At 39.9% G+C, this 24,238-nt stretch overlaps 1 protein-coding gene across 8 annotated transcripts in view; it reads left to right on the forward strand.

Moving 5' to 3' along the window:
- The window catches only part of Usp34 (ubiquitin specific peptidase 34), a 190,410-nt gene that overhangs the window by 101,624 nt on the left and 64,548 nt on the right, over positions 1–24,238 (forward strand). For all 8 annotated transcript variants that reach the window (XM_039092231.2, XM_039092233.2, XM_039092232.2 and 5 more), the window contains 10 exons: positions 1,526–1,651; positions 3,470–3,592; positions 3,719–3,802; positions 5,703–5,789; positions 13,753–13,953; positions 16,071–16,153; positions 20,116–20,156; positions 20,297–20,421; positions 21,805–21,957; positions 22,728–22,832. In XM_039092231.2, coding sequence (XP_038948159.1) covers positions 1,526–1,651; positions 3,470–3,592; positions 3,719–3,802; positions 5,703–5,789; positions 13,753–13,953; positions 16,071–16,153; positions 20,116–20,156; positions 20,297–20,421; positions 21,805–21,957; positions 22,728–22,832 — 1,128 coding nt within the window. The remainder of the gene's footprint in view (positions 1–1,525; positions 1,652–3,469; positions 3,593–3,718; positions 3,803–5,702; positions 5,790–13,752; positions 13,954–16,070; positions 16,154–20,115; positions 20,157–20,296; positions 20,422–21,804; positions 21,958–22,727; positions 22,833–24,238) is intronic.

Here is a 24,238-nt window from a genome sequence, read left to right on the forward strand (position 1 = left end):
TTCATATTACATCCCGATCACACTCCCCACCCCCCACCGCTCACTCCCCAATCCCCAATCCTTACCCCCTACCTCCTCTGCTTTTCCTCTGAGAGGATGGAAGCTTCCATTTGGTACAACACGTTTCTGTGGGGCTAGGTGCATTCTTTCCCACTGAGACCAAACAAGGCAGCCCAGGTAGAAGATCATACCCCACAGACAGGTGTTCAGGACCCACCTAAACAGTAAGTTGCATATCTTAGTGCAAGGTGCCTGCGTCCAGTCCGTGAGTGCTCCTTGGTTAGTGGTTCGGTCTCTGAGCGCCCCAAGGGTCCAGGTTAGTTGAGTCTTTCTGCATAGTTCCTATCCCCTATGGGGCCTTCAGTCCTTCCCTCAACTCTTTCATAAGAGTCCCCTGGCTTCTTCTACTACTTGGCTGTGGGTCTGCATCTGTTTCCAGCATCTGCCGTGTGGAGCCTCACACAGGGACTGGTGCTTGCGCATGGGATGGGTTTCAAGGTGGGCAGGTAATTGGTTAGATATTCCCTCAGACTTGGCTTCAGCCCCATTCCCTGATTTCTTGAGACTGGACAGATTTTGGATTGAAGGTTTGATGTCTCTGCTGCTTCAGTGGGACTCCTTCCGCTTTTGTTGTTTGTTGTCTGCCGCCACGTACAGAGGGCCACTATACCAGCTTATAGAATGACTGTGAGGAGGTCTTCCTTGTTTCTTAGGGAATCTTTCTCTGGTATTCAATGCATTTCCTTCACACTGGGAGCCATGGTTATAGCAGTAGCACTATAATAAAAAATAAATTCACCTTATTTGTTGTAAATTTCCTTCTGCAGTGCTGCCTTACTTGGGCTGTGGATGAAAACTTGCTTTTTAAATGTGCTTCCGCAAACATCCTTTTTCTAGTCTTTGTTTTATTTGCTCACCTTATTCAACTTAAGTTTTATCAAATGATAATGGCAAAAATCAGGCTTATGAAACTTTATTTTTTCCTTTAATCTCTTCACAAATAGGTCAGAATTTAATTTAGTGAGTCTTTGTTGTATATAGAATGATAATCTGCAAAGAAGAAATAAAGAGATGTGGAAATTATGAAACAAATGGCTAACATCCAATTTCAAAAGTCGCTTGAGATCAGTGAATGCCAATATAAGCACTGTTGAGGGGCTGGGGAGATGCAGCAGTTAGGGCGCTGGCCGCTGCTCCTGAGGCCCTAACTGAGCTCCCAGCATGCACATGGTGCTGACCTGTGAAGGCGTCTGATGCCCTCCTCCGGCCTGCAGGTGTACATGCAGCAGAGCTCTCGTCCATGAAAACAAACAAACAAACAAACAAACAAAGACAAACAAAGAAAAGGTTGATGAAAAGTGGAAAAATTGCCAATTCCACCTAATTGTTCGGTAGTATTAAATTTTCAGACTGTTAAAAGTGAGGGTAGGGAATTTTGGCAAACAGTTGTGAAAATTGACGTTCAATTTTTTTTTTTAATTTCTTCTGATCTAGTTTGATGAAACAGTATTCTTATTTTATGTAGAGTTTAAAGTGTGAAGAACTTCATCTTCATGCAGAGAATCTTTCACGGCGTGTGTGGGAGTTGCTCATGCTTCTTCCTACTTGTCCAAACATGCTGACGGCGTTCCAGAGTATCTCGGATGAGCAGGTGAGCCGCAGGCTGTGTGCCCTCTCGGGCAGTGTTTGTGTGCACAGACATAAGGAGGCTAGGGGTCTTTGTTGGATGTCATCATCATTCCTGTCCAGTCGTGTATGCGGCGTCCTCCCCACCCCTGTTTTTTCTATGAACAGATTAGGCTAAGTTGGCCCTTGGGTTGTATGTATTTTCCTATCTGCCCTCTCAGTGTCAGTAATACAGACAGCTATGCCTAGCTTTTTCCAGAGGTGTTTGGGGTCCAAACTCATATCTTTATGCTTCTGTGGTAAATATATTGCTGATTGAGTCATCTCACCAACCTCCTTTTGCTAACTTATTAGGAAAAAAGTGTCAGTTTAAATATCCATTTGTTTTTAAAGTTACATAACATACTAGGTAAATTGTAAGTAATCTTTTATTAAATTGTCTTTAGAAATATTGGAATTTGATTTTTTTAAAAGATTTTATTTATTATGTGTTTGAGTGTTTTGCCTACATGTATGTCTGTGCACCATGTGCATGCCTGGTGGTGCAGAGTCCAGAAGGTGTTGGGTCAGTCCCCTGGAACTGGACTTAGAGATGACTGTGAGCTGCCATTTGGGTGCTAGGAATTGACTCTGAGTCTTCTGCAAGAGCAATAAGTACTTTTAATTACTGAGCTGTCTCTCCAGCCGCAGAGTAGTGTTTTTATTGATGAGATTTTTAAAGACTTGTATGTTTTGAATATTTCTTTTTGACAACAAAACTAGTAAAACTGAGATCAATATGATTTGATGGAGTGACATAGGTCAGACCTGGTTTTAGATTGTTCTACAGATCCAATGACAGAATTGAGAAAACAAAGCAACAAAATTTAATACATAGTTAATGTTTCTTAAGTATCAGATTACATATAAAAAGTGTTGGATATCCTTGTAGAATGCCTTTGCAATGAAAGACATGCTATTTTCTTTCAGTGATATGTTCTTGAGTATGTGTATGTATGCACATGAGTGAAGGTCCCTATGGAGGCAGAAAGAGGGTATTGGATCCCCAAGAGTGGGAATTACAAGTGGTTTTTAGCCACCCCACATTGATGCTGGGAACTACAAAAGAGCAGTATGTAACCTTAACCTTAGTCATCTTTCTATCCCCTTTTTGAGGGATGGGAACATTATCTACCTCCGTTGGAGGCAGGGACTGACTAGGTAGCCTTGGTTGACATGGAAATCATCATGTATACTAGGTTGTCTTTGAAATAAGAAAGATCTGCCTTCCTCTGTCAAGTACTGAGATAAAAGGTGGGTGCCTCCACACCTGGCCCAACAATGCTTTAAAAAGCTACGTAACAAGGGTTTTCTTCAAGGAAGATCTATTGCAAGACTCAAGTAATGAATATAGAACCAAGTGGCCTGTCGTTACACACCACACTGACTGTCTGATTTGGCACCCATTGCATGAGTTCAGAACTTCTGACTTCTTAAGTTATTTGAATTGAAAAAGGATTAGCTCTGGAATGTGATTAGAGATTACTTTAGTAATAACATCTCAAAGCTACATATTATGCAAACATTAGTTCATATATTGATAGCACAAACAGCAATTTTCTAATTTAATTCTTTTGCTGTTCTTTTTTGATAAAATTTTTTATTTTAACCATATTTAATGAATAGTTTGTGCTTTAAATATGTCACCAGTACCATTTCTGATATTGTCTTCTTATATTTTGATGTTTTTAAAGTGTGCAGTATTTGTTTCATTCCAGTATTCATTTTTATGAGTTTTAGACTTTAGAGAATTATCTAGGAAGTTGTCTTGCTAAACAACTTGTTTTTCTTTTTGTAATTTAAGAGTAATGATGGAGTTAATTGGAAGGAACTTCTCAAGATTAAGAGTGCTCATAAGTTGTTATACGCTCTTGAAATTATTGAAGCACTCGGAAAGCCTAACAGAAGAATAAGAAGAGAGTCAACGGTAACTACACATGCAGTATTATCACTACAGACTTTATTCCTCTAGAATTCCAAATCACACTACCCTTTCTCTCCTGAGTAATGTCTCTCCTGATAACCTCCCTTACTTGTATTCCCCTCCTCACAGGGAAGTTACAGTGATCTTTATCCAGATTCTGATGATTCAAGTGAAGATCAAGTGGAAAATAGTAAAAATTCCTGGACTTGCAAGGTTTGATCATAATTTTTTTTCAAAGATTGAGAAAACTACTTTTTTTGGGTTCTGTAAATCATTATCTTAAGGATTTTTTAAAGATTTAGTTTTATATCTTTGAGTGTTTGCTTGCATATATGTATGCTTGCTTGTGGAGGCTAATTGAAGGTTCTCCATATCCCTTTGAAGTCGAGTTAGAGATGAATGTAGCCCTTTCTGTGGGAGCCTGAGTCCCTTGCCATAGCGATGTGTGCTCTTAGTAACTGAACCATGTCTCCAGCCTTGGAGGGAGGCTGAGAGTTAGATGCTGGGTGGAGAGTGGTAGTGTGTGTGCGTGTGTACAGAATGTAAGGCAGACAAGAAGCTTATTTAAGCCATTTGAGGGATCATGGGGACTTTGAGAGTGGCTCTTGAATAGTCACAGATGCTCCAGGGAAAGGGAGGTGGGGGATGGCAACCACCCCTCAAATGCCACACAAGCCAGCCTCCTGGTCTCCTGCTTGAAGACTCCAGTTGTCCATAAGATATTAAAGGAAGTGTCCTACAAGTCCCAAGGTGATGAGCACCTGTCACCAGAGCCTGATGCTCTTAAAGACTTCTGAGTCCCATCCAGCAACAGAGACTCAAAAATAGGGGACAGTGTCCAGGCTATGGGGACAGGGTTGTTTGTTATAAGTGGTCTCCAATGCCCAGAAAACACTTTTTGCCTGTGAACTAGTTGAATAAACCATTGATGATATCCAAGTATGGAAAAGTGTCAGTGGCAAAAATGCCAGTTGTGCTACTGGGACCCAAGATGAGAAGTACATTATTGCTAAAGCTTCAGGTGACAGTTCATTCCCATGGTCAACTTGGTCGGGTTTGGGATTACCGAGGAAATACAGCCCTTAGCATAGAGTTTCCAAAGAGACTGAAATGGGAATGAAAAGACCTACCCCAAAAGTGTGGCACAATCCCATAGAGGGGTCCTGGACTGAATAAAACTGTAATACAGGGAGGAGCCGGGGGAGTATTTGTTTCTCTCTGACTTCCTGCTTGCAAATCTCCTACCACCGTGGCCTTCTGGAAGTGGGGAGTGGGGGGGGGGGGGATATGTGTAGAGGCCAATGGCTATCCTCTAGTGTCAGTCTTATACACCCTTTGAGATAGGGCCTCATTGGCTTTGAACTTGTCACTTAGGCTTCCTGACTGATCAGCAAACCCCAGGCATACTTTTGTCTCAGTTTTCCCTGTGCTGTGCTCATAAGCACCATCATGTTTTTAGGTGGTTTTCAGGCACTGCGTTTAGTCCTGTGTTTACAGGGTTAGGCTCTTACTGAGTGAGCTGTGATTGTCTTTAGTTGTGCCTAATTTACTCTTAAAGTGAAGGTGAAAACTACATTTTTTTCATAGTAATGGTAAGTGAGATTATTTAATGCTTTGTTTCTCCTAAGTTTTAGCCTAATTTTAGTACTCGTGTTTATCCCACGTCACTGTCATCATTGTTTCCTTGTTCTCCAACACACATTGAAATTAGGACCTCTTAGTATCTGAGGCTCAATAGCCAAAGTTTGAAGTCATGTTTATAAACTCTAACAAGACTTTTTAAATAATTTCTGAAAATATTTTATATAGGAGTTACTTTTAGTGAGGTGGTGGTGGTTCACAACTTTAATCTCAGCATGTAGGAGGCAGAGGCAGGCGGATCTTTGAGTTCAAGGCCAAACCGTCTTCAGAGTGATTTTCAGGACAGCCAAAGCTGCACAGAGAAATCCTTTCACTGCCCCTGCTAAATTAATTTTTTTTTTCTAGACAGTGATTTTTAAATAAAACAATTTTTTTTTTAAAAAAAACACTTGCTAACTAAGTCATCAAAACAGATTGTCACTGTTCCATATAACTAATTTTCTTTCACCTTTGCTCTCAAAATTGCTTACAGTTTGTTGCTGCTGGCGGTCTTCAGCAGTTACTAGAGATTTTCAACTCTGCGATGCTGGAACCTAAAGAGCATGAGTCATGGACTGTGGTAAGTGGACTGTCATGTCGGCTGATGACAGTTGTTACCTTATCTCAGTCATCCTTGGTTCAGTTGACTAAGACGATAGAAAGGAAGAGTTTTGGTAAGTTGACGTACATTGAAATGTAACTTAATGAAGCAAAGGGGAGGTTAGTTTTGGTGTGTTCAGATGGCTCCGTGGCTGAAGCACTTGCCATGCAAGCCTGATGACCGGTTGAATCCCTGGAACTCACGTACCAGCCTGAGGAAAGAACAGGCTTCAAAGGTCAGGTTATCTTCTGACCTTACATAGGATTTCCCACCTCTGTTACCTGTGTGCGAGCCCACACACCCGCGTACACACATGTGCACACACATGCACGCACACACATGTGCACACATACACACATGCACACACACGCGCACACGCACACACATGTGCACACATACATGCACACATACATGCACACATACATGCACACACACGCGCACACATGCACACACATGTGCACACATGTGCACACATACACACGCACACACGCACGCACACACGCACACATGCACACACACACGCACACATACACACACATGCACACACACACGCACACATACACACACCCGCACACACGTGCACACACATGCACGCACACACGCACACACACACACGTGTGCACACACGCATGTGATAATATAGTTTGATATAAGCTATTTCGGTCTTGTCGTTGCTGTTCTTTTGCTTACTTTTGGTTTTTGAGATGGGGTTTCTTTCACTGCCCCTGGCTGTCCTCAGACTCACAGAGGTTGCCTTCTTTGGCTCCAGAGTGCCAGGATTAAAGGCAGGCTTCCACCTTGCTAGAGCGTTTTTAACATACTTGACATGAATAAGTGCTAAATTTAATTATTCAGAAATATTACAAGTTCATGAACAATTACTTCTCAGTTGTTTAAATCACTTATTAGTATTTATATGGTTTCAGAATTTTTTTCACTTTCTCTTGAGTTGTGTTGTTTGTCTTTTTGTCAGGGTCTCCCTGTGTCTTCCAGGCTGTCACTAACTCTACCCAAGGCTGTCTTGGCCTCCTGAGATTACACTTGTGCCACTATGCCAACCTTTACTTGCTTTTTAAAAGTGGTTCAGGCTAGGAGGAGAAGCCCACACCTTTAATCCCAGTACTCAGGAGGCAGAGACAGGCCAACTTTTTAGTTCAAAGCCAGCTTGGGCTATAGCAAAAAGTTCCAGGACAGCCAAAGCTACATGATGAAACCCTGTTTCTAAGTTTAAGAAAAAGTCAATAAAAATGGTTCCTTTACATGTATGTGCTACCTGGATGGATGTAGTACCAGTGATTAGATGCAGGCCCTCTTATGTGCCCAAGAAGTCGTTTACCAGTGCCTTCTATCTTCACAAATGAGTATCTTTTGTTCTGACTAGTTCTGCTTTTATAGCAACAGTACACAAAAAGTGTTTCTAGACCACACTGATTTCTCTGCCATGGCATCGAGAAACTGAGGATAATTAACCTTTTTGTTTTTATAATAATTAGAATTTTATTTTTTTTTAAATTTTTTGTTTTTTACACTCCAGACTTTATCCCCCTCCCAGTCTCTGACTATTCCATATCCCATACCTTCTCCCCTTGTCCCCCTCCCCAATCTTTACAAGGATGTGTCCCATCCCTCCCCACTCCCAACCAGACCTCCCGATTCTCTGGGACCTTAAGTCTCTTGAGAGTTAGGTGCATCTTCTCTGACTGAACCCAGACCCACCAGTCCTCTGCTGTACATGTGTTGAAGTCCTCATATCAGGTGGTGCGTGCTGCCTGGTTGGTGATCCAGTGTCTGAGAGATCTCGGGGGTCCAGGTTAATTGAGACTGCTGGTCCTCCTACAGGGTCATCCTCCTCTGTTTTTCCAGCTTTTCCCTGATTCAACAGCTTCTGTCCATTGGTTGGGGTCAGCAGCTTCTGTCCATTGGTTGGGTGCTCATATCTGTATCTGACTCTTTCAGCTGCTTGTTGGGTCTTTCAGAGGGCAGGCATGATAGGTCCCTTTTTGTGAGTGCTCCATAGCCTCAGTAGTAGTGTCAGGCCTTGGGGGCCTCCCCTTGAGCTGGAACCCACTTTGGGCCTGTCTCTGGACCTCCTTTTCCTCAGGCCCTTCTCCATTTTTGTCCCTGCAGTTCTTTCAGACAAGAACAATTATGGGTCAGAGATTTTGATGCCCTGCCTTTCTGCTGGAGGTGGGCTCTACAAGTTCCTTCTCCCTGCTGTAGGGCATTTCATCTGGGGTCCCTCCCTTTTGAGTCCCGAGAGTCTCTTGCCTTCCTGGTCTCTGATACATTCTACTTCCTACCTCCTGAGGTTGCCTGTTTCCATTCTTTCTGCTGGCCCTCAGGCTTCAGTCCTTTTTTCCCACCCAATACTGGATGGGGGTCCGTCCCCCCACTCCCCTGCTTTCCACCCAGGTTCTTCCCTCCCTCCCCCTTCCATGATTGCTTTCTTTTCCCTCACAAGTGGGATTGAGGCTTTCTTACTTGGGCCCTTTGGATTGTTAACCTTTTTGAGGTCTGTCGACAGTATCCTGGGTATTCTATACCTTTTTATTTGCTAATATCCACTTATTAGTGAGGACATACCATGCATGTCCTTTTGGGTCTATTCCTTTTGTAATATTTCACATAAATATTGTACTCTCTCAAAAAAAAACCCTACTATGTTACTATTATGAAATTTAACAACAATGCTATTATATTAGGTAAAGGAGATTGCTAGTGCAATATTCACAACTTTATGATTCTTTCTCTCCACCATTTTAGGTTCTGGTGACTACTCAGAAATTTAGATTGCGTTGTTTTGATGGCAAATGCCTTTACCCACTGTGCCACCTCACCTGACGCCCTGTTTGCCTTCTAGTTACTTCTGTGGTTTTAATGTTTTGCTTTCTTTAGGATTGTGTTGTCTGTCTTTTAGTAGGGTCTCTCCATGTTCCTATGAAAGGCTGAGCATCTTTTTCTGTGGTTTGGTCCTTGGTGTGTTTCTGATTGTATATACATATTTTTATACTTTTTCAAATACCTATTGAGTTAGGCAGGATGAGTTGATGAGTGTTTGTAGTGTTTCTACTTGTGGGTGTTATCAAGAAGTTCCTGTGAATATCGCCAACCTGTGTGCATACCTAGGAATTTTAATTGCTGAGTTCAGCAATTATTGTGTTTAATATTTTAAGAATCATCCACACAGGTCTACCATTTATATTCCAACCAGTTTTGTTTATCCTAGTTTCCACACCAAGGTCATTTACTATCTTTGAGATTTTAACAGTCTAGGGCCGGTGAAGTTAGATGTTCCCATGGTTTTGTTTTATATTTTCCCGATAACACAGAAAGATAAAGAACTTTCTGTGTGCATATTGGTCATTGTCTTAGTTAGGGTTTTACTGCTGTGAACAGATATCGTGACCAAGGGAACTCTTCTAAGGACAAGATTTAATTGGGGCTGGCTTACAGGTTCAGAGGTTCAGTCCATTATCGTCAAGGCGGGAGCATGGCAGCATCCCGGCAGGCCTGGTGCAGGAGGAGCTGAGAGTTCTACATCTTCATCTGAGGGCTGCTAGCAGAACACTGGCTCCCAGGCAGCTAGGATGAGGGTCTTTTTCTTTTTTAAAGAATTTATTTCATGTATGTGTATGCTGTTGCTGTCTTCAGACACACACAGAAGAGGGCGCCAGATCCCATTACAGATGAACCACCATGTGGTTGCTGGGAATTGAACTCAGGACCTCTGGAAGAGCAGTTGGTACTCTTAACGGCTGAGCCATCTCTCCAGTCCTAGGAGTAGGGTCTTAAAGCTCAAACCCACAGTGACACACTTACTCCAACAGGGTCACAGCTTCTAATAGTGCTACTCCCTGGGCCAAGCATACATAAACCACCATAGCCATCTTGTATCTCCTTTGCATAAATGTCATTTCTGGTCTGTTGAATGCTTTTATTGTTGAATTTTAATGCCCAATATGTGTTTTGGATACTGATTTCTTAGCAAGCCTAGGGTTTCAAATACTTTTGTGTTAGTAAATGGTTAACTTTTCCTTTGTAACATGAAACATATTCTTTTTTTTTTTTTTTTTTCCGGAGCTGAGGACCGAACCCAGGGCCTTGCATTTGCTAGGCAAGCGCTCTACCACTGAGCTAAATCCCCAACCCCTACATGAAACATATTCTAATTTTGGTTAAGTTGCTTGTCTTTTTGAGGTTTGTGCTTTTATTGTGAAGATTTATGATTGTTTTCATCTAAGTTTTCTCATTTTAATTTGTCCTTGAGGCTTCCATTACCGTTAGTGAGATTTTATTCATACAAATGCTGCTGTTATTTTTCAGAACGCTGCAGTTTTGGAAGCCTCTCTGCTTGTGCAGTGCTCAGGCATGCTAAATACACAGAGCACCTCATTACCCGAGGGTCTGTCTGTTTCCTAAACACTTTCTCTTCCAACAGAGCTGCTCTAGGAAACCTGAATCATAAATTAAAGCTTCAGTTAATATACATTTATGTACTTTTTGAGAAGTACTTAAGTAATCTTTTACATTTGTCTGTGTTTCAAAACGTTTTGACATTGTGTTACTAGTCAGTGGGTTTTTATAGTTGATAGTGTATTTTATATGACATACCAGAATTTGCTTATCTACTTGTTAATGGACCTCTGAAGAAGCTATGGATCCTCAGACATAAGTTTTTGGGGCACATATATTTTTCGGTAAATTCCAGGAAATAAAATCACTGCATAATAATGTAAGTGAAAATTTAAATTTATTTGAAGCTGTCAAACTGTTTTTCAGTGAATATCTTTTGTAGAACATAAAGGAATTTTCTTACTCTGCATCCTTTCAAGTGGTTGCTTTTGATCAAGAGTTAGTGTTTGAGACTTTCCAGGCCTGAGTATGCACTGTTCACTGCTTTATAGAGTGTTTCCTTATCCTGCGTGACCTGAGTATACACTGTTCACTGCTTTATAGAGTGTTTCCTTATCCTGCGTGACCTGAGTATACACTGTTCACTGCTTTATAGAGTGTTTCCTTATCCTGCGTGACCTGAGTATACACAGTTCACTGCTTTATAGAGTGTTTCCTTATCCTGCGTGACCCGAGTATGCACTGTTCACTGCTTCATAGAGTGTTTCCTTATCCTGCGTGACCCGAGTATGCACTGTTCACTGCTTCATAGAGTGTTTCCTTATTCTGCGTGAGTCCCAGGGTTCATCTCCTCATCTGCAAGAGCTTTTAAGACTTCGTTTTTCCTTTTTTCAGGTGTGTGTGTGTGTGTGTGTGTGTGTGTGTGTGTGTGTGTATACTATATACATATATACTTATATATGCAAATATATATGGTGAATGTTTTTGTTGTGTATATTGAAGGGTTTTATTGTTTGTTTCTTTCATACATGGTCTTGTTTTGTAGTTCAGGATGACCTTGATGTTTCATTTTGCCGATTCAGCTTCCTATGTTTTGGGACCCTCCATGTCTGGCTTGACAGTGTCGTTTTAAGAGGCAGGAGATGTAAATCTGGACATAGCTGAAGGTGTTCTTAAACTTTCGTATGTCCCTCTCTAGTGCTGGGACTGTGGTTGTGCCCCACCATGTCTGTGTTACGCTGTATTGAGAATTGACCTCCAGGATCTGTGTGTGCTGAGCAGGCGCTCTACTCACTAAGCTACATTCTGGGTCCTAAACAGCCTTTTCCCTCATCTAGTTACTCCTCAGTGATTTAGTTCGTGTATATTACGTGGTCATGCCTGTGCCTTGGCGTGCTCATGGAGATCTGAGGATAGCTTAAAGAGCTGATTCTCTCCTTCTACTCTGTGGGTCTTAGGGATTGAATTCAGGTCATTAGGGTTGGTGGCAAGTGCCTTTGCCACACCGGGCCTATTCCAGCAGCCAACAGTATTTTCTAGGAGGTGTTTTTAATTTCACTGAAAATTGTATTTCGTTTAATGTATTGCAGGGTCAGAATGATTTTTCTTATGTGTGGTGGAGGCATGTATGTATGTATGTATGTGTGTGTGTGTATGGGTCACATGCATGTGTGTCTGCTGGTAGGCTCTCATGCACCTGATGTGGAGGCCAGAGCTAACTTGCTGCTCATCTTAGCCTTGACCCGTGCACCTTTGCTTGCTCTTTGATCTGGTGGTTGGAAAGTCATCCTTCTGGGCCCTGCAGCCCCACAGCCCTGCTCCAGCTGGGTTTACTACACCGTGCTGCGGTACGTGGAGTTGTTCTGTATTCTCATCAATGGTCTTGGTGAACATTGAAGTTTAGTAACGTGGTACTGCTATTACTGAGGGAAGGATGCTTTTCTTCTGGTAGATAGATCTAAGTACCACTTAGCACTGGAATCAGGAGAATAGGAGGCCAAGGATTGTTGTAATGAAATTTCTAAAAATCTTCTCTTGTGTGTAAGTGATAATCCAATTTACTTGTTTAAAGAAAGTTTTTCGAGTTGTTATCAGAGCTTAAAATTCATTGTAAATTTTATTTTTTTCATACTATTTATTTTACTGAATGTTTACCTTAACTACATTTGTAAGATTTTTAGATAAAACATCCTTTTGAGTATTAGTATGTCCCTAAATCCCAAGCTTGATCTACAGGGCCACTTCAAGCCAGTCAGATCTACATAGTGAGACACGGGGTCTTCTGAAAAGCAAGTCACTAGCGTAGAGGAGCAGCGATATGTAATAATTTATTTTGCAGTTCATCTTACTGGTGAGGGACTTTTAGTTTTTTGTTATTGTTATTGTTTTAAAATGACTTTCCTTGGCTTGGAACTTACTGTCTAAATCAAGCTGACTGAACTCAGAGACCCACCTGCCTCTGCCTTCCAGGTGTATGGGTTAAAATTGTTCATGACCATGCCTGGTCCTCTAGTAGTATTTTTAATAAATTTGAAAACTACATTCTTTAGAGCATATTTTCCCTGTTAGCTTTTACTAAGAACATTTTATAATAATTCCATGGGAAGTAAATATGTCATTTCTAATTTTATTTTCTTTCTCTTACAATTTATATTTAAAAATGAAAATTAAAATAAAAATAATAGCAATAGCTTTTGAATGCAGAACTTGAGTCTGGAGCCTGCAGTGGAAGTGGCCGCAGATCAGAATGAAAAGGAGGCCTTAGTTTTATTAATTAGCAGCTCCAGCCTTGTGAATTGTGTGGAGGACCTAGCTGCCTGTGAAGAGAAGCCTGTTGGAGTAATTTATGTTTCTTTTTTACTCTTTATTCTTTAGGGGAGAGGCTTAAGACAGGGTTTCTCTGTGTAGCCTTAGCTGTCCTAGAACTATCTGTAGACCAGGCTGGTCTTGAACACAGAAATATGCCTGCCTCTGCCTACTGAGGGCTAAGATTAAAGGTGTACACTGTACCGCCTGGTGTCACCCTTTATTCTTGTGGGATTGAAATTAAAGTGTACCCATGGGGTGTGCTCGGCTAAGAGCTCCATTTACTTAGGAAGCAGTGAGTCCTGAGATCAGTGGCCGTTTGCTGATATTGTGTTGTCTGTATTACAGATGCCTTGTTCTCTCCCCTAGTGGGCCACATACAGTCTGTCCCTTTCAATTAAACAGAGGCACTGAGTTATACATTCTAGATGGAGAAGCAACACTCCAAACTGTGATGCTGTGGCTATCAGGGGACAGTTGAAGGGACCTCTTGGTGGTTGAAATAATTCTTATGAACAATTATCTTTAATGTATTAAAATTACCACTTTAAAGGGAAGCTTTGTTTAACATCTGTATTTATGAACTCACGGTAAAGAGTTTCCTGAGAGTTTAACTTTGTAGTGGATCACTTTCCTAAAGTAAAGTTACATAATTTAAAGAAGTCATGTAGCACATTGATGAGAGTCTACCCATAATGGTTTTTGTCTCTTAATTTCAAAGTTGTATAGTGGTCATACCTATCATAAATGAAATAGAGAGCTGACATTGTTTTCTCATTCGCAGTGGCAGCTAGATTGTCTTGCTTGCTTGCTGAAGTTAATCTGCCAGTTTGCAGTAGACCCATCAGACTTGGATTTAGCTTATCATGATGTTTTTGCCTGGTCTGGCATAGCCGAAAGCCATAGGAAAAGAGCCTGGCCTGGCAAATCAAGAAAGGCTGCTGGTGACCACGCCAAGAGTCTCCATGTTCCACGCCTAACAGAGGTATGGTTTAGAAAGTCACGTCAAATTATTCTAATGAAGTCTACTCAAGTCTTGAGAAAAGGTGTGGTGTGGTTTTTACAAAGTGAAGAAATACACTAACACATAAGTGATTGCTATAATACCGCCCGTCAAACACAGCAACATCATGATTTGACATTGTAATGATGTTTCGGTAATAGTTTTCAGTTTTTCATTTAATAGAAATGCACAGTGTACCATTTTAATATGTTATCTAACTTTACAGTTACATGTACTATTAGAACTTTATGATGTACAGTCTGAGTATGTCAGAATTCATTCAGAAGTACATATTTCAACAGAGGAAACGTGGCAGAAGATAGATTTCATATATGTGCGTTGAAGTGCTAAAACTCTAAAATGGGGTCTTAAAGGAAGCCAGGCAATGAACTATTTATTCCTAGAGCTGGATGAAGATCATTGTTGGAGTTTTGAAGGAGTTAGGAGCTTATCGGAGAGAACCTGTTGAACTAGATTTAGAAAAATGAGTCCTTTAGAAAGCAGAAGACTGGGACTGCAGAGATGCTCAGAGGTTAAGAGCACTTACTCCGTGTCCAGCAGACTTTAATTTGGTTCGTAACCCCACCACATAGCTCATAACTTTGGCTTCAGGGAGAGCTAATGTTCTACTCTGGCCTTTTTGAGTATCTGCATACATGTATACACACATACTCGCACATAAAATTAAATTTAATATGTAAAGCCTATCTCTTCTGGTCAAAAGCCTCTGGAGCAATATTCAAAAACAAGGAAGTCCACTATCTAGTACAACAGCTTATATTAGGAACCCAGATGTGGAGGGTCACATCTTTCAGCATGAACAGAGCTCAGGGCCAGGTGTGGTGACACATATCTAGGGTCCTAGCACTCCAGAAACAAAGATAGGCAGATCGCTGAATGTTCAGCCAAGCCAGAGTTAATAGGAAGAAGATTCTGTCTTGAGAGTGAGAAACAGAGACAGAGATCGATCTTTTTTTTTTTATGATTTATTTATTTATGTATTAGTACACTGTTGCTGTCTTCAGACACACCAGAAGAGGGCATCGGATCCCATTACAGATGGTTGTGAGCCACCATGTGGTTGCTGGGATTTGAACTCGGGACCTCTGGAAGAGCAGTCAGTGCTCTCAACCACTGAGCCATCTCTCCAGCCCCAAGATCGATCTTTTTGACAATGTGTTTTTTGATCAAATAATCAAATGGATCCCCCTCACCATCTCCTTTTTGGATTGGGGAAGAAGAAAAATGAGTTCTTATTGAAATCTCTTCCTCATTCTGTCACTCCTTGAGAGGTACACTTTATCTAATACCTGCCCCCAAAACACAAGAGTAATGAGTACAGATAGAGGAATTTGGTGGTAGACATAAGATTTAGGAACTATTGGTTGGTATAACATAACTAAAGTATGTTTCACTTTTCCAATGTTAAGAGATTGCATTTGAAAATTCATCTCTCCTAGTATTGGAAATTATTTACATCTTGTAAATATAAGAAGTTCTGTGGATTTGAGATGCTTTCCATTGTATTAACTAGTGGGAATAGTACTTGGTAATTTCTTTGTTTCTATTATGTTTTTACCAGAAGAAGTCTTCCACATTGTAATATAAATAACCAAATTGATGTGATTCTTTTTTACTAACTCTTGAAATAATTTCCTTTAAAAATTGGTTACTTTTATGTGTATTGAGTGTTTTGCTAGTGCGTATATATGTGCACCTGGTAAGTGCCAGGTGACCAAGGAGGCCAGAAAAAGGCATTGGATCACCTGAAAATGGAAATGCATACAGGGATGCTTCCACTGGGTTCTGGGAACCAAACCCGGGTCCTCTTCAAAATGAGCAAGTGTTCCTAATGCTGAGCTATCTCTCTAAATGAACCTCCGTCTAGTCAGACATGGCCTGCCATTTAGAACATGTACTCACTTGGTCAGAGATCTCGCATATTTATTATTTACCAAACAATTATAGCTTAGTATGCACATAAGAAATAAAACTTACTGTTGCATGATTTTAGGGAAGGTGGTGGAAATGAAAGTACATTTGGTATTTTGGTGTATTCAAAGTTTCTTTTTTCTCCCTCGATGTTTTTGTTTTTAAAGGTGTTTCTTGTGCTCGTCCAAGGAACCAGTTTGATTCAGCGACTTATGTCTGTTGCTTATACGTATGATCATCTGGCTCCTAGGTATGCACTTTTGTGTTATGTATGTATGTATGTATGTATGTATGTATGTATGTATGTATGCGTGTATGTATGTATGTATGTATGTATGTATGTGTATGTACATATGTGTGTATGTGTGTATGTATGTGTGTATATGTATGTGTATGTGTGTATGTAGTGTGTGTAGTGTGTGTGTATGTACATATGCGTGTGTATGTATGTGTGTATATGTGTGTATGTACGTGTGTATGTATGTGTGTGTATGTGTGTGTATGTATGTGTGTGTATGTGTGTATGTATGTACATGTGTGTGTGTGTGTGTGTGTGTGTACATTCAGTTCTTAAGCTTCAGTTTGGACTGGGTCTGGTGGGACTCACCTTTAGTCTTAGTCCTGTGGTGGCAGAGGCAGGTAGATTGTTTACTTTTGGATTTGAGAGGTGACTGAGTCAAAGTGCTTACTTTTGTAAGTGTGAGAACCTGAGTTCAACTCCCAGCATCCACATGAGTGCCGGATGCTGAGCTCTGATGTACCCATAGTGCTAGAGGTGAGGTGAGCCGGGAAGGACCATCCCCAGGCCTAGCCATCCACCCAACTCGGCATTCCCCAGTTGTAGTAAGAAAGAGACCCTTGTTAAAGAGAAGGTGGAGAATAAGAGAGGACACTTGACGTCCACCCCGACCATGGTGGCATGCATATCATATACATTAAAACAATAAATAGCCACTTCATCTTGAAAACAGTTAATAAGAAGTTATAGGATTTTATAACGTAGTGCCCTACTTTTCACCTAGACTTACATATCTTGTAAACATTTGTCCAACATATGTTCATGAATATCTTCCTGTGTGTGTTTATACATTCTATGGAGTTTCATGAACGAAGTTCTAGACATTATGGCTATGTAGGACTATTTTGATATTTGTTTCTTAAAACCCAGGACTTTTTTTTTGTACTAGACTTTTTCTTAATATTGTGGATGTGAGTGGATGTGTACTAGTGATGACTGTTGTTATCAGCAGAGATTTGAAGAGGATTTCTAGTCTCTTGAAGTTGAAATTACATACAGGTGGTTGTAATGTATTTGCTAGGAAGACTGGAATTTGATTTCAACATTCATTCCCAGAAGCCAACAGTTAGTTGCCTATAACTCTAGGTCCAGGGTATATAGTAAACTATTCTGGCCTCCATGGGTGCATATTTATGTACGTACGTGTACACACACACACACACACACACACACACACACACACACACACACACACACTCAAAGATAAATCCTCAGTTTTTATATATTCAATTAATAGTCCCTACCAGATGGTCTCATTAAATTGATTTTTTTATTTTTTTTAAATTAGCGATAGGCTCCAGACAAGCATTTTACAGTAAGTTAGAGTCAAAAACCCCTGTGAATTGGGTAAGTTTATGCTGATCCTAGAGCCAGATGTGTGTGTCTTACTTTACTGCTCTCCACATACTCTGTGAGACAAGCTATGTGGAGCTCTGCCTCTGCCTGTACTCCAGGGGTGGAACTACAGAGAAATGCAGCCGTGCCTTGGGTTTGAACGTGGTGCTTAGTATTTGAACTCAGATATTCATGCTGCAGAGCAGTGACTATTAGGCCATCTTCGTGGTCCTTTAATACTTTTGATAATTCGTTCTTGGTTCAGCATCATGTGATGCCATTAGTTGTCATATGTCTTCCCTGTTTTGTCAGTATAGATACTTTCCCAATCTTTTCATAATACTGACATTTTAGTAGTACAGGCCCATTTTGTTTTTTAATTTGGAAACATGATCTTGCCAGATCTGCCTTCCTTCAGTGTTGCAGTTCTCCTGCCTTGGCCTGTAGAATGCTGAGAATCCAGGCCTGTGTTTGTTATGCCCAGCTTGGGCCAGATAACAAAAGGGGTTGTTCTAGAACATTTTTCAGTTTGGTTCTTACATTTTTAGTAGTTATATTTCAGAAGTGACATGTTTTTGATAGTACATTTGCTATTGATGATACTAATTTTAAGAGTTAATCTGACTCATTCCTAGTTTCTCTGCTCCAAACTTCCCTTCTAATAAGCCGTAAGTGTGAAGACATTCTGAAGTTGTCAGCCTCCTGCTTCTCATAAAACCTCAAGTAACTTGAGCTTTTATCAGAAATGTTTTTCTTGAGTAAATGTTAACATTATCTCTGCTAAATGTCGATGTTCCTAATTATGAGTATTTCTTCAGTGTCATTGGATAACCCATCATAGAAGGAGACACACTTTTTAGTGCTATTCAGCTAACTTAGTATTAATTTTTATTGATGGATTTGAAATATTTATGTAAAATTCTTTATTGTCATTATTTCTTTTTCTCAAATTATTCAAGCTGTCTTACAGAAGCCACTTGAGATGTGGTGATGATGGTGGTGGCACACGCCTTTAATCCCCACACTTGGGAGGCAGAGGCAGGTGGCTCTCTGTGAGTTTCAGGACAGCTCCGGGCTCCATAGGCTACCCTGTTTGTAAAGACCATCACCACCAAAAAAAGGAAAGAGCCAAAAAGAATGGGTTGGTTAATATATGGGACCTAGTTTTATATCTCATATAGTCATAAATTATATTAGAGAGTGATAATTTTAAATATTTCATACTATGTTTTATTGGATTGAACTTATTATACACATTCTTAAAAGAAACATAAAAAGGCTTATTATAATCTTTGCAGCACTGCTTCTCTTGATCTCATTTTGTCTGAGTTCTATGCTGTAATGTTTTCTAAAGCTGTAACCCAAGGAACCTTTCACCAGTTACTAAAATTTTTCTAACGCAGACACATATGGATTGCTCCTGAGTTAAATGTCTTGAGCTAGTATCAGTTTATAAAAACTAAACATGAGGGTCAGTTCTGTGGGTGCTCTTCCTTAACGCAGCTACTGTGGAAACTGAAGCACTGTAGTTCAGCATAGGCCTGAGCTGCATTTGAGGATCCTGTGTTATAAAACAAACAAAGGTCAGCAGGCGATCCAGTGAGTAGTAAAGGTGCTTGCCACCAGCAATTGAAGGGACATGCATACACACAGTGATTATATCAAGTTCTTGGTTGATATATTAATGTATCTCTTTTTTAATGTGTAAGTGAGTTTAGAAATTAATTTTGGGTGCCAACAAAATTGCTGAGGGAGGATAAAGGTACTAGTACTAGGCCACTTAGATAAAGGAACTAGGCCATTCAGAACTCACACCGATGGAAGGAGCGAAGCCCAGCAGTCAGCTGAGCTAGGCCAAAACTATCCTGCCTTAGCTTCCTGACTGGCTGGAATTACTGGACATTTTTATTTTATTGTGAAATACACTGTTGTTTGTTTGCTTTTGTATCAAGAACCAAACCCAGGGCCTTTTATCTGAGAAACAGGAGTTTGCCACTATGTGCTAGGGAAACAATTGTAGTAGCATGGTGCTTTAATGTGGTTTGTTACGGTTTTGGACTTTTGTTTACCAGTGAGCCATATCTCAGATCAAAGTGTTTACTATTGGGTTGTTTGTTTTTGTTGTTTTGGGTGTTGTGAAACAGTCCAGGCTATCCTGGAACTCATTCTGTAGGTCAGGCTGGACTCCAACTCACAGAGATCTTTGCCTCTGCCTCTCAAGCACTGGGATCAGAGACAGGCACTGCCCCTACCGCCCGGCCCAATCAGTGTGTTTTTATTAACATATAATTACTTTGCTCTGTAATAGACCTTAAAACTTATTCCTTTTCTCTGACGTTTCTTACTTTTTAACAATAACCCCCTATTTTATCCTATCTCCTGAAAACCATCTTGTTGCTTTCCCAGGAATTTTTTACTTACTAGTAGTTTTAAAATTAAGTGATGATTACAGTCTAGCTATGTAAATTTCTTAGATTTAAGATTTATTTGGAGTGAAGTTCTAAACTAAGAATATATATTAATTATTTGACTTCATTGCCAAATTTAATTAGGAGTGATGTCGTGTTTTTGTTTTATAGGGTTTTGAAAGCTCAGTCTGATCACAGGTCTAGGCATGAAGGTAAGAGCTCAACAAAGTGTATTATAGGTGTTTTAATCTGTAAGTAAAGTGTGTAAGAGCCATGGTTAAATACTCTGTATTTAATAATGAGCATTTTGTCTTTATAACACAAACCATGTAATGCCTTTATTTTTTTTCAGTGTCCCATTATTCAATGTGGCTCTTGGTGAGCTGGGCGCATTGCTGCTCTTTAGTGAAGTCCAGCCTTGCGGACAGTGATCATTTACAAGACTGGCTAAGAAAACTGACCCTCCTCATTCCTGAGGTAAGATAACAAGGAGAGATCGGTGCTGCTGCTTCTACAAGCCTTTGTATTATTAGCATTGCTAATTAGCAAGATCAAATAATGGTGAAGGAATGGTCATGATTCCATTAGTCATTTTCATTATTTACCATTTAGATACAGGGTCTGATAAACTAAAGAGTGTAAATATCATACACTCCTATTTGTCACTTTTAAGTTGTGCTGTGTTCCGGATGTCCAGGTGGCCATATCTGGATAGTTCACTTGGAATCTGTGAAGTGACTAAAGTAAGTTTTTAGTTTTAAAAGTTGCTTGTGGTTCTAAAGTGTTTTGTCTTGTAATTTATGACGTAAATAACATAATTATGAAAAACCTTTAATCTATTTAATTTTATACCTGTATATTTTATATTTGTTTCTGCTTTATAACCATAGTTAAGCATTTTTTTTTTCTTCTTTTTTTCTTTTTTTTTTCGGGGCTGGGGACCAAACCCAGGGCCTTGCGCTTGCTAGGCAAGCGCTCTACCACTGAGCCAAATCCCCAAGCCCAGCATTTCTTTTAAAATAAAGTTAGCATGTACTGCCATGCACTAGTGAATACTTTATATGATTATATGTTGTTTACATGCATATGTGTGTAGTCAGAATATTATGCTATAAAATAATTGCTAGGCTGGTGATGTGAGTCAGCACTTGCTTGTGTTACGTGTGCTAGGGCTCTGTGTTCAGTCCTCAGTAAAACAAAACACTTGGTTACAGATGACCATACTCACCTGTGTTGTCAGCATGAGGACAGGCAACGCTAGGCTATTATTTGGGTTACCTTGGGCAACATAGAAGTTTTATTTCAAACAAACAAAAAACTTAGTAAAGCTCTCTCTGTTTCTGCTAACATGATCCCCTCCCTCTCCTCTCTCTTCTCCCCCACCCAACACGTGCACACACACAGACAAGTGCTCCTCCCGTTCCTGACGGCATCTTTCTCTCCCTTCTCAGTGCTGGGGTGCAAACCCGAGGCCTTGTTCATGCTGTCAGCTGCTCTAGTGCTGGATTGTATGTATGTGTTTATTCCAGGCTTTACCCTTTACCCTCCCTCCTTCTCCCTCTCCCTCTCCCTCTCCCTCCCCCCCAACCCCCCTCTCTCTCAGGTCTCATGTAACCCAGTTTGATAATGCAGTTTAGGATAAACTGAATTTCTTGAGACCGTCTGGCCTCCAACTAACTGAGTAGTTGAGCATAGCATTCCAGTGCTGGGATTTCAGTGTGCTTTACTATTACCTGATTGATAAAATGCTGGGGATTGAAAGTGGGTCGCAAACTTAAAGGAAACTCTTACCACTGAGCTGTTTACCTAGCCTGTGAACATCCTTTTAGTACTCAAGACTGCCTCTGATTTTTCCTGTAGACTGCAGTTCGCCACGAATCTTGCAATGGTCTCTATAAGCTATCTCTGTCAGGCCTAGATGGAGGAGACTCAATCCATCGATCTTTCCTTCTTTTGGCTGCCTCAACATTGTTGAAATTCCTTCCTGATGCTCAAGCACTCAAACCTCTAAGGGTGAGATTTTACCTCATTGCAAATTTGTTCCTGTGTACTGTATCCTTGTGGGTATCTCGTAAGTTCCTGATTTCCCCCTCTCCACCCTGAAGGACTGGGATTGTGAGCACGCAGCAGATGCCTCACCGTCCTCAGCATCAGCCTTCCAGCCCCTGACAGCACCCGCATGATTGGGTCAGCTTTGACTCATCTGCCATGAGCATGCTGTTCTGGAAATACTGTTTGTTCCCTCAAAGTTGAAAAATTATGGAGCACCTTCTTCGTTCATTTGTTTCTTTTAATTCCTCATGAAATTTTCAGACTTTTAATTCCTCTCGTTTTACCTAGTGTGACACTTTATAAAATGTAAAACGCTTTTATTACATAATAAATATAATAATTTTTATTATATAATAAAATGTTCAGTAGTATTTTATAATAATTTACAAAAATATACACTGTACAGTTTGCATATTTTTCTATGATTATATCTTTTCCAAATAATTGGAGTTTTTTTCCTTATTTTTGTTTTGTTTTGTTTGGTTGGTTTTTTGTTTTATTCTGTCTCCAGATTGAATTTGAACTACAGTTGTCTTCTCTTGTGGGCACCTTGATATTCTGGTTTTCTTTATCTCTTGCTTTCATGATCTTTAGAGTTCACCAGGAGTTCACTCTTCTTGCTTGTGTTTTATTTAGTTGTTAAAGCACATGTAATTTTGTAAAGTCTTTCCCTGCTTAAATATATTAATATTTTTAAAAGTGATTTTACAAGATAAAATTTGTTTTAATAGATAGATGATTATGAAGAAGAACCAATGTTAAAACCTGGATGTAAAGAATATTTTTGGTTGTTATGCAAATTAGTGGACAACATACATATAAAGGACGCTAGTCAGGTATGTTAAAAAAAGTACCTAGTAAATGTTAATATGCAACAAATATCCAAGTTATGCACATGGTTGTACATGGTTTTCATTGTCCTTTTAATTGTCCTTTTAGCTGATGGTACGTTTATTAGTCTCTTAAGTAGCCAGTGCTGCCCTAACTTTCCTGTTACATCATTCCTTTCTGTTCTGCTCTCGTTCCTTTCTTATTTTTATTTTGACTTTCAATCTTCATTTATATGTACTTCTGACCAATCTGAGATCCGCAAGGCCTCCATTAGAAGCGACATATGTATTATGCATGCTGGCATAAATGCATTGCCCACCAAGCCCAGGAGAGGACATATTATTCCCTGCATCAGTGGTTCTCAACCTGTGGGTCATGACCCATTTGGGGGGTCACATATCAAATGTCTTTCATATCAGATATTTAGATTTTGATTCATAACCACATCTGAATTTCAGTTATGAAGTAGCAATGAGATAATTTTATGGTTGGGTGTGAGGAGAACATGAGGCGTTGTAGTAAAGGGTGAGAGCATCAGGAAGGTTGACACACTCCAGGGCCTGGGGCTTTCTTACAGGCGGTGGTGATGCCGTCTCACTTGGCCTGTACACCAGAGCCAGGCCTCTGGAAGAACGTCAAGTGCATTCACCCCTGAGCCATTTCTCCACCCCTGAAATTTGGATTTTTAAGTTATATATTATAGCAGGTAGATATATACAGCCCTGGATGTATAAAATAAATGTTAATGTTCATTAAAATATGTAAAAATAAATAAGTAAAAAATAAAGTTTTAATTGAAGTTATTTTAAGTTAATCTAAAACAACATTTTATTTTGAACATATAAGTGCTTGGATTAAAGGTGTGCCCTATCACGTCCAGCTACAAATAAAAATTTTTTTTTCTTGGTTCTTTTTTTCGGAGCTGGGGACCGAACCCAGGGCCTTGCGCTTCCTAGGCAAGCGCTCTACCACTGAGCTAAATCCCCAACCCCACAAATAAATTTTTAAAATAAATTTTCAAGATAAACTTGCCACATAGACTTTACATTTTCCTCCTTAATATAAATTTAGTTAAACCAGAAATGCATGTGTGTTAATTCTAAAGAAGTGAGAATAGCTTAAGGAGGATTGATTTTGATACTTGGGAACCATTTTATCTTAGCTTTTGCATACACATAAAAATACAAATGGAAGAATAGTCTATAGCCATCATAAAAATAGCCTGAGGTATTTATAGTGTCTGGGTTTCAGTTTTATAAGTAACTTGGTAAAGCCTTTTTGTTTGGGAAGTAATTACAAATTTAACATTGAGCAAGTTTTAACTTATGTAATTACTACTTTTTAAACCAGTTATATCTGATAAACATTTTCTTATAAATCTGACATTACCCATTTACTTATGCTAATGAAG

This window comes from Rattus norvegicus, chromosome 14 (assembly GCF_036323735.1).
Source record: "Rattus norvegicus strain BN/NHsdMcwi chromosome 14, GRCr8, whole genome shotgun sequence".
Taxonomy (NCBI): domain Eukaryota; kingdom Metazoa; phylum Chordata; class Mammalia; order Rodentia; family Muridae; genus Rattus; species Rattus norvegicus.